Source organism: Priapulus caudatus, unplaced genomic scaffold, assembly GCF_000485595.1.
Source record: "Priapulus caudatus unplaced genomic scaffold, Priapulus_caudatus-5.0.1 Scaffold1512, whole genome shotgun sequence".
Lineage (NCBI taxonomy): Eukaryota > Metazoa > Priapulida > Priapulimorpha > Priapulimorphida > Priapulidae > Priapulus > Priapulus caudatus.
The window spans coordinates 32,000-42,928 of NW_014578573.1; the positions used below are offsets into that span (position 1 = coordinate 32,000).

A 10,929-nucleotide genomic window follows, 5' to 3' on the forward strand; every position below is an offset into this window, starting at 1 on the left:
CGGGTTGGATTTTCAGGGGCAGTACGGCGATTGATAGGGGCACCGCCGGCAATTACCGTTGGTGCCGTCGGTTAATTCGAGCCCTGTCGCCAATGATGTAACAATGATGATAACGATAACAAAAATATTTGTAATTGACGTAACGACGTTAGTGAAGGAGCTAGGCAGTGTTACAGTGTACATGGGGGCGGGAGACGGAGTACATGGAGGTGGGAGACGGTGTACATGGGGCGGGAGATGGTGTGTATATACACGGTGACCGGTGTGTGGGAGAAGATAGGGAGGGGGAGGTGGGAGAATGTGGGTAGGAAGGTAGGAGGCAGGAGATGGGTATCCCCTTGTACCCCCTCGTTAGTCTCATAGCTTGGTCGGGCTATCGGTGTTGTACTCTTACTACTGTCACATATAATTACGATCTAAGTTACGATACCTTGAAGTAATTTTTTTACCTCCTTTTTTTATTGCTGCTCATCCTTTGCCAATGAAGCTACACCAATGGCAAAAAGAAATCTCTGTAAAGAAAACTCAAACACTTGATTGCGTTCAGCCGTATTGTTATTATTTACAAATCTCACGCTCATACTGCCAAACATACGCTACAGTTTCATACACGTCATAAAGTCATGAAATTATTATTATAACAAGTTGTGAACTACATCCAAATTTACACACGTTCCTATGAGTGTTCAGCATATCAGTTGTACATTAACTACGAGCTTGCTTATATGATGCACACATAAGCACAAGCACACAACAGCACAATTAACGTAACTAATATAGTCACTCGCGAAATAGCTGCCTTCGGCTACATTGATGATACTATAGAATCGTATACTATGACTTAACCAAGTCCCGGCCCGATTCCGTTCCAAAAATGTTAAATCACACTGCTTTCCCTTTACCACCTTTCTTGTGTATCACCTTACAGTTTTTACAATACCATTTATTTGCTTTTGGGAGGCGGGATAGTTTTAAGCACTTTAGGTGAAACCATTCATCGCAGCTGTCGCATGCCACCATGTCGTCCGACACATCCGGACTGCGGCAAATACAGAACAGTATTTGGTTGGTCTGGGGCTGAACCAAAGTTGACGGTCCTGGAAGGTTGAGATGTAGTTCTAGAGCTCGAGTTAGTAACTCGGGCATAATAGCCGACTGCCAAATGTCTGCTAGCTTGACCACCATCGCATTGATGAAGTCCTCATCCCGGTCTACCCGCTCTACATGGCATGACAATGTTGTCCACACAACCAGGTCGCAATAAATCATATTCGTTACAAACATCTGCATTTGCATCTGTGTATAGTAAGGGTGGTTTACTTTAATTTTCATGTCTGCACCCAAACAAAACTTGCTATCCTCAGTCGCATCGGCGACGGTTACATCCCGATAGATGTACGGGCACTTAATTTCAATAAGGCCTTCACCACAACAGCTACAATTAACAATTCCATCGGGCGATGCTCCAAGGAATGGATGTGTTTGTGCTATGGTGAATCCTGCCTTCGATGTAGTGCAACGTGTGTGTGATCCTCTGTGTGATGATGTGTACTGTTGAAATGCAGTGTCCTCATGTTCTCTCCCCCACTGAACAGCTGGAGCACGAAGTGGGACTGGCTGTGCAGTGCAAATTTTCTTGACGAGTGACGGTGCTGGACGAGATGTGCTGGTGTGCAGTGCTGTTGATGATATGATTCTGCCGGCGCGTTGATCATGCCAGACGAGTGAGGATGCCTGAGCACGTGTTACCTCCTCGACGTACCGCACTTGGGCGAGAGTGATGTGCAAATCACCCTTCGTTCTGCACAGCTCCTTGAATTCAGCTTCGCACAGTTCACTGTGCTTCACATCATAGAGCTTCCGCAGAGTTTGAGGCAATTTGTCTGTGCTAGGTGCTGCTGTTGTAGGCACAAATTTGTCCGAGTGGCTAGTGAAGCCTGATAGTCCTACTACACCAGAGTCAGCAATGGAGCTCATAAAATGATCTCGTTCTTGCTCCGTAGATGGTGATGGCTCTTCTTTTGCCTTGCACTTAGACTTGTGGAGCCTCTCCTTGGCCTTCTCTGTATAGAAATTGATTTCACTAACAGGAGCGCCTGTCACCTTCGACACAAAGCAAGCATTCCACTGGCATATTTCATCCGTGCAGGCTGAACTCGTGTACCCTAACCTCACGGCTGCTTCGACCTTCAGAAGTAAGGCGCCGACGTGGGAGCAGCTTTCTCCGAGTCTGCAAAAAAGAAAATAGAGAACAGTTGTTAATCCATTAATATAAAAATAGAAGGGTTATGTATAAATAAAATCAGTGAACGAGACATGAAATTTAATACATAAATTATATTTAGTAGTGTCATCGTATACTTGATGTGCAAGCAGACAATATTTATTTCTCAAACAGTTCTATGTATTTGTAGGCCTCTTATAAAATGTCATTTTATGAGTTTATAAGTTTAAGTCTTCTATACGATGCCTACTGGATAGTTGATAATAATATATATAAATTAGCCAGTATGAATTGCATGTAACATGGAAGAGTAATACCAGTATGTTTATAAGAATTAAAATGTATTTAAAAAAAATTATGGAAATGTGCAATTGTTCTTGAATGGAAATAGTAACTCACCCAGCCATGCAGTCACAATGCGCTGTGACAACTGCACCGTCTGTTTTAACTGCAACCCAAGGATGATGCGGCTCCTCTGTCACCCTCCATGATGGCTTGACGTCAGCTTTAAACAGGACATGGTTGCCTCCAACTTTTTTGTGCAAGACAGTCTGAACCCACCCAGAGACGAAGAACTTGTGAGCATCAAGTGAGCGGTAGTTCTTCATGGCCTCTTGCGTGAACACTCCTGAGAACATAATGAGAGAAAATCATGATTTGTTAACAATAAATGTGTCGACATCATAGTTCACTGGAACATTGCATCCTATTTCTTTTTACTTCTTTTATTTAATATTTTTAAGCACGACTCTACTCTAACTTGCTACATACTGTACGTGGTGTGTTATTTCATGACATTTCACAATATTACAACAACTCTAATTTAAGTTATATTTAGTCTTTGTCCTAAACAATTAAATTACGTACCTGGTGTCCTGACAAGGTATGTGTAAACGTCTGGGTACTCCACTCTAGGCCATTCGTTCGGGTTGACACTCCACGAGTCAGCAGGGTGCTGGTATGGACAAGAATCAAGCCCCACTAACTGAAGTTTTGCTCGATATCTGGCCAATGCCTCACCTGGCAAACCTTCTGTATACTGATAGGACATTGCAAACAGTAGGATGTTCAATAACTCAACCAAAACTAAGCGAGGGATGACCAAGTATGTTTCACAAAGATAGAATGTTTACCAACGCTACGTGTGTAATCATGCATGCAGCGGCCTTTGTTTTCCCCTTCGCCACCAGGCGCGTCGCGTAACTAAGCACAATCACGTGACTGTGACATCACGCCGACCATGAGTATCCGCTCCCGGAATCTCGCTCCACGATTCTCGCTCCTCGTTTATCTGAATTGTTTTGTCTGTTATTAGGTCGATCTCTGTCTTGACCGGCCCACCTCCTGTTTTTTTCAAATCTCTTTTTCATCGCATTTTCTTTTTTCGCAGAAACAAATTATTCCACTTAAACTTTACGTCCTCTGCCGATCGCTTGCACACTCCAATGTTGCTTATTTTCTCTGCGATTTCTGTCCATATACTGGTTTTGCACTTGTTCGTAATACCGTTTGTTAGCTTTGATGTCAGCACACTCTTGTTAAACTCTAAACTCTTCCACTAGCAGTGCCTTTTCTGCACTAGAAAAATTTGGTGATTGCTTCTTCACTCCTGCCATTGCTGCGTTTAGCTTGTTCGTCTGCTGGCAACGTCTGTTCTATTGTTATTATTATTGGAAATTATGGGATACTAACTTCTGAGTTAAAATATTTAACTCTGAGTTACTTAACTTTGGATTTAATCCATGTTTATGAAACCCAAATTTAACTCGGAGTTTACTAACTCAGAGTTAGTGAGTTTAACTCAGAGTTAACCTTAACTCAGGATAAAGTTAATCCACAACTGTGGAACCTGAATAGTATTAGAGCTTCGGTACTCCACTGGTTCACCTGAAAATTTGTCGATCATATGGACATTAATAAGCTCAACAGCATAATTTGTTGGGGCGATAATAGCTCTAGAATACAGCCACTCCCTATCAGTGTACCTTTCATTGAGCGAATCGAAAACAAAGTTACATACGTCTGACAGTCTATTGGTAGGCATACGAAATTCACTGGGAACTTCGATAACAGTTGGTTCCATCATTGATACAGGTGGCACTGAACCTGTTCCAATAGCATCTAGGTAATCAGCAAAGGCTAATTAAATGTAAATGAAATTAAGCACAAAGTAATACCGACGATTCCCCAACCAAGGTCTGTAAGCTGCCCATACGCTTCGTTGCCAACTGGCAGGATTACGTCTCTTGGTAACTAATGCATGCGAGCAGTTATAGCCAATCAGAAGTCCAACTTCTACATCCTGTAGTGGCATCAGCTGATATGCTATCTGCTCGAGGTGTGGCCATTGTCTTGCAATTTAAGGTGTTGGGATATGTTCCCAATTCGCGGGCATTATATTTCTTGTGTAAGCAGTAGGTAGCAGGGTTCAACATTAACTTTTTATTTCACTAGACGATCGGGCTAGTAACTGAGGAAAACCACAAGCCCTGACCGAACTTTCACTAGTCCAGACCCAGACCATTGTTATGAAAAACTTTATTTAGATAAGAGTGTGTCATCGTATGAATTCATAGATGGTGCTAGTGACATAATTATGATAAAGTGTATTTTTAACTGCAATACTATTACACGGTAGAAATGTTTAGATTGAGGTTTTGATACTTTAGTTTAAAAACAAGTAACAAGTAAATATAAATGATTAACCTTTTATTACATAAACACTTTTAAACGATTCTTATAAATTCAAATGAGTATTCAGATATTGTCATCTCATATGTTATGATAATTTCTTTGGTCAGAATTAAATACAGTGCAGGGGCCCGTTTCACGAAGCTATCGTAAAACACCATCTTAAGGATATCCTTAGAATTATTGTACGAGAGCCTAACGCTGTCCTAAACGTCCCTCGTTAAAGTGTTTCACGAAACTTATGCCGGTGCATTGTTAGACGGTCCTTAAAATTCAGCTGTAACGATGTTGCTGGCGGCATAGACTGGTACCCTATCTCTACACCTTGCTACTAGATAGTCTATATATAGAGACATGTTACAAGTCTAATGGCGACCCAGCTCACTGTGAGTTGCTACGGTAATCTCTCGCGTCATTTAGTTTTAATAAATGTAGGTACAACAGCGTGCAAACTAAAAATAATAGGTTAAAAGTATTTTTAAATGCCAAGAAGTACCTGAGAAATAATTAAACTAAAGCAAGGTTGTCATATTTCCTGCAACTAGAACTACCACAAATGACATATTGACTGAACAAAAATGTAACATAAATTCTGAAGGTTTAGATTTACGTTTACTTTGATACAGTATTGGCGCCATAGGATATAGTAATTACACACACGAACAGCCGAAGCACATGTAAGGTGCAAGGAAGCATGTCATCTCTTCAAAATCTGCTACCACAATAAGAAGCTTCGTAGCCACACTTAACCCCTGCGCGTCATTCCTTCACAGGCCTTGCACTGTATTCTCGTAGACACAGAGAAGTTACCTTCTTGGCGGGTTTTTGCTTTACACTACTGCTTGCCAAAACAATGAAAACACGCAGGAAATCTCGCGTTGCTTGCTGTACGATAGCCTAAGTACTGCCTGTCCTTAAGATTCTTCCTTAATAGCAATGTCGTTGAGTTAGCGAGACGTTTGTGAAACGTGGAAACTTAGCGAGGCTTTCGTGAAACACTATATATAAGGATATCCTAAAACCCCTCTTTTTTTAACCCATCACAAACTTAACGAGCGCTTCGTGAAACGGCCCCCAGGATCAGTTCACATTGCTTGCAACATTACGAACTTGTCTACACTGTTTTCAAATGAGTGTGCTGCAAAGACTGGAAAAGGCATCTCTATGGAGTATTTAAGAAAAGGGGTTAAAAATCAACTTGTAGACTGGTCACTGAAAACTATATGAAATAATGGCCATGTCATTCGAGAACTAGAATAAAAATGTTTAACAGAATGATCAGTTATGAAATATGTAACACTGCTTGTTGCTGTACGTGTCTGTTAATAGTTTGTAACAGTATCATCATGTAATAATCATTGAATAGTGTCTATACAATTTCCTCAGGTCCTGCAAAGTCTGGTCTTCTAACTCTGGCCACCACAATGCAATGGCTCTTTCTGCATGATAATCCGCTGGATCAGGGCCTTCAATGGAAATCACCATGAGCTGATTCAGCACGCTATTGTTCAGTCGAGATCTCCAGTCGGATTTTATCCTAGACATAGCACAAAATCTCCTTTCACAGATTTTACTAGATACTGGGATACATAGCACGATTTTAACCAGCATACTGATGTTTCTGAAAGTATCCTTCAAGTTTGGGTGTGTGAAGAACCGACTCTACAAGTCCGACATGCTGATACTCGTTGGTTGCCTGTGCATGTGGACCTTCAGAGCTGGGCATTCTGCCTCTTTCAAGTGTGCGATATCACATCCCATCCTATTCAATACTGGCTGAATTACACAGGTCACTTAATTCTGCTTCTCTGTAGACTGCCCTTTCGCTTGAGTTTCAGGCAGATTGACTGGATATAAGATGTGCATGTTTTTCAGCACTGCATCAGAATCTATGTCACCCACTCTTTTGCTTACAGTGTCAATCACGGACTCAATGAGAGATTATTGTTTTCGTTTGAACTGTTCCTCTGTTAGAGTGGGGCGATTAAGTTGCACATATGAACTTATTGTCTGTGTCTACACTGTCAAGGAATTTTTGCAGATTTTTTCTGGTCTATGTTGCAAACCTACAAGCTGCAGATATGCTGTTTCTAAGGCTTCTCATGCTTCAGGTAAACCACAGCTATCATTCTGAAATTGTCAGGAAAGCTTGCTCAAGATGGCTAACACATTCAGGAATTGCATGTATAAGAGAAGGTCATAATCCTTCAGATGCTTGAGGATGGCCTTTGCTCTGCTTTGTACATCCAGAGTCCAAATGTTTCCTTCTACGCTGTTTTCAAAGTGGGAAACAAATATAGTATGCTTGAGCAGGAGAATAGCAAGGCACCTACTGAGATGTGGCATTCATCTTGTACCTGATAGGTTAGCAGGTTTTACAATTTTTTCTTCCATGGCATCTGCTAACATCTGCAGTTCTCGCAAGGCCTTTGCGCTGTACAAGTGTGTAATATTTAATATAATATGATGTAATATTTTTCCACCCCTATCTTTCATGTCATCTAAAGCTGCAAGTTCAAATCTGTGACTCACACAGTGCATGGCTATCAGATGTGGCACTTCATCTTTCAGGAGTTTAGCAACACTGCCGTTTGCCAAGATTAACACTTGCCCCATTTGAGCCAGTGGCCACCAGCTTTGCCTTCCAATTCCAACCGTCATTCAAAACACTGTCCCTGGCCGTCTCAATTGACGCAAGAACACCATTAGCATGAGCATGTTCAACTGCACGGATATTCACAAAGACATTCTTTGGCACACCCTGCTCAACAACTCATGTCATACACAATCTCATTTTCACAAGTAGACACGTCTGTGGCACCATCAAGCATTATAAACAACACATTTGCATCCTGAAGCATTCTGTATGATTGTTCTTGAATGTCATCATATTGTAGCGCCACTGCGCTTATGCCTATTAATTAGTATTTGTTCATGCTTATTAATCAGGCGTTACGCTGTGCTAGTGGTGCGGGCGACGAGCCAGCGAGCGTCGCACGAGAGGACAACGGCTAAACTGAAGTGCAGTAGCTTCAGCTTCCTTGGGTAAGGCACCGAGAGAAACGTAGGGCATGATACCTGCAGATACAGAATGGCTGAGAATTTGGGTTGCAAGACACACTCATCTTGGAGAAGTTTGTCACTCTCATATGTTTAACAGACAATTTGGGGCACATTCTGATTGGTAGACCGTTGATGTATTGACTGTTTGATGTATTTCCACCTCACTATTTCATTGTTGACTTTGAAAGTGTATTTTTGTAAGTTGTTGCGAGTACTTTTTATCAGGTGTGGGGGATCAAACATGAAGTATATCTTACCGTCATTCCTTTCAATGTACGGTTTCTCAACAGTTGCATCCAACATCTGGAATAGTGATCTATTTATTGATCCCTGGTCACACACGACACATCTAACTAGGCCACCAGCATTAATTTTGTTACCTTCTCTATGGCATCATCTAGTAATATTTTCAGTATTCTTCATATTGCACCGAAGCTGATGACTTTATTTGACTCTGAAGTATCTTAAACACCATAATAAGAACGTTCATCACGTCCGGACACGAAAATATTTCAGCCATTTTATTCGAATATCTAGCAGCCGAAATAAACATCAAAACCAATCAACATCTCACAATTTACAACACTTTGTCCCTAATTAATGACATCAATAACAAGATTGATATATTAGCTAACTACTCATGTAATAATTTACGTTAATTCCTTGTTGATTTGTGATAAAATGGGAAGTTTTAGAGTGATTTAAAAAATCGTAACGTTCTTACCTCAACACGCATGCGCAGGACATGATGTTAAATTCCAACTGCAGCCTGGTATTCTGTGACCTCATTAACATAATTTATACACATTGACACACGTGGTAATGACGTATCAGTTTTCTGGAAAGTTCCTAGAAGAATATGAATTTGAATTTGCTGTGTATTTGACAGGTGAACGTTCATCACAGGGCTGGACACGATGGCTCATTGCATGTTTGAAGCGTTTTATTTGCCATGTTGATGGTCTAATCAATATCTTAAATCATAAGTTGGATAGATATGTTTAATTTGGGTTATAAGTGACCTTTGTTGCCAAATTCCATGCAACTTTTGGTGATGTTCTATCCAAGTGAACGTTCATCACATCGTAACCCAATGATGTGATGAACGTTACGCAATATTAGAACGTAACTATTTCTAAGTTGTGAAAATTTTTAAGGTGGTTTTTGAAGCATAATGAAGATTGATCACCCATCTATCTAATCATTAGGTAATACAATCATGTTAATGCGTTTTATTGGGAGACAAAGAAGTTTTAAACTGTGAGAGTGAAAATGTCACGCTTTCGTGTCCATTTTTTTGCTGTTTAAAATTTTTTTGTTATCTCTCAAATCTGTTGTACTGAATTAAACTTCATGATACTTTTACAACTGTTGCTCACTAATGTAAGGATGATTCTGGTTGTTTAGTTTAAGGCTTATATAATTTATTTGTGAACATATTGGAGTTTGGCAAAGTACAAGTGTCACATTTCAGGGGGGGGGGGGAGTGCCACTAGCAAATAATTACTCATATATAATGTACCTTCTAATGGAATATCTCGCAGAGCACGACCATGGTACTTTCCAACTAGGCCCATATCTTGAATTACTAGTATCTTTGCCACATGCACTCGCTCTATGATGTCTGATGTGGCTCTGTAATGTGCTCTGTGAACATCCATTGAGTGGCCAAGGTGGTCACACACCCACTCCATTTGTTGCGGTGATATGTCAAATGACTGGAAGTAAGAAATGGCCTCAATAGTTCCATTTAAGCCTAGGGAGATGAGCCTCTTAAAAATAGCTCACTGTTCAAAAATACATTATTTTACAAAAACTGACCACGAACCAACTTGTAAAATCAGCACACATGCTGTGGGATATCAAGGAAGAACAGGCATAGATATATCTCGGAAACTACCTACTTGTGTCATTGGTGCCATATATTTCCGCATGTTTGATGAGCGAATTCGTTCTGGTTTTTCCAATTCAGCTGCCAGTGTTGTTGCTCCTACTGCGTCATAGCCACGAATGACTTGCTCCTGTACATTAAAAATTAGTATAAATTAAATGCCTTAAATTTAAAAGATTATATTCTAGAGCTCCCTGGGTTTTGTACATAACCGGTTGCTCTACTTCATCTAAATAACAACTAAACTTTCCTACCAGAAGTAATTCATGAAAAAATGTTCACAGATAATATTGCATAACCATAATCACAAAAGTAACCTACCAGTGCTGGCAAACATATAGGGATTAGATATCGTGACACCAGCCTCCCTTCTAATGTTGTCATTTGCCAAGTAATTCATAGCCGGTAACACCTCTGCTGGTAAGATGACTGGCACAACTTTTCCAGTCTACAAAATTGGGCAGCAATTAATGCTTGCACTTTCTCTAAAATACTTTCTGCTGTTCTTCAACTAGATTTAACCAAGAGCATATAAAGAAGGAGAGCGTACAACGGTAAAATGCTGAAACCATGTTACAGGTTTAGTCGAATTAATAAAAAAAATACCAGATTTTCCCCGCTCATTATCTCAGCGTATGTGCATCGTAGGGACATGCGGTTTGTTTTATATGAACAAGGTAGGACAGCTGATCAATAATACTGCAAAGAATCATCAAAATAAAACGGAGAAAGTTTATTAATTCGACTAATACTGCAACATGGTTTTAGCATTTCATTGTTGTACGCTCTCCTTGTTTATATGCTCTTGATTTAACCTATAAGCATTCATGCACTTTGGTCCTTTCAACGAAAAATTACAGGCAGCATTGCAAATATGAAATATGGAGTACCACCCGAGTTATGCAAGTCCTATACCAACCTTTCCACGTGTTTCAACAACATCCTGGCTGAGAACCAGTTGTTTATCTAGCTCTGTCAATTCGCCAATGAGCTCTTCTGCCACTTCATCCATCCCAGTTCTTCTCTTCAAGTATGCAGAGACTCTATTCACAGATGGGAT

The 10,929-nt window shown here is 40.4% G+C and overlaps 1 protein-coding gene and 1 long non-coding RNA gene across 3 annotated transcripts in view; one reads left to right on the forward strand and one right to left on the reverse strand.

Annotated features, from left to right (window-relative positions):
* LOC106816869 overlaps positions 1–2,171 on the forward strand; it is a 3,386-nt gene extending 1,215 nt beyond the window's left edge. The window contains exon 3 of the long non-coding RNA XR_001394948.1: positions 2,091–2,171. This is a non-coding gene — a long non-coding RNA (uncharacterized LOC106816869). The remainder of the gene's footprint in view (positions 1–2,090) is intronic.
* On the reverse strand, positions 538–3,569 carry LOC106816868. Of its 2 annotated transcripts, none has more exons than XM_014821510.1 (3): positions 3,245–3,569; positions 2,624–2,852; positions 538–2,230 (listed from the first exon to the last, which is right to left on the reverse strand). In XM_014821510.1, the coding sequence occupies exons 1-3, from the start codon at positions 3,273–3,275 to the stop codon at positions 883–885; spliced, it is 1,608 nt and encodes a 535-aa protein (XP_014676996.1). In that variant the 5' UTR covers positions 3,276–3,569; the 3' UTR covers positions 538–882. The 2 variants fall into 2 exon arrangements, with proteins under 2 accessions (XP_014676996.1, XP_014676995.1); XM_014821509.1 differs by having other exon boundaries at positions 3,092–3,569.
* Between the last annotated feature and the right edge of the window lie 7,360 nt (positions 3,570–10,929).

What these genes read in the sequence shown, in the direction of transcription:
- LOC106816868 (XM_014821509.1), bottom strand. Translation starts at nt 3,275, where the DNA reads ATGTCCTATCAGTATACAGAAGGTTTGCCAGGTGAGGCATTGGCCAGA. An exon ending in ATACCTTGTCAGGACACCAG is followed by an intron (nt 2,853 to 3,091) that starts GTACGTAATTTA and finishes TTATGTTCTCAG; the next exon opens with GAGTGTTCACGCAAGAGGCC. An exon ending in CATTGTGACTGCATGGCTGG is followed by an intron (nt 2,231 to 2,623) that starts GTGAGTTACTAT and finishes TCTTTTTTGCAG; the next exon opens with ACTCGGAGAAAGCTGCTCCC.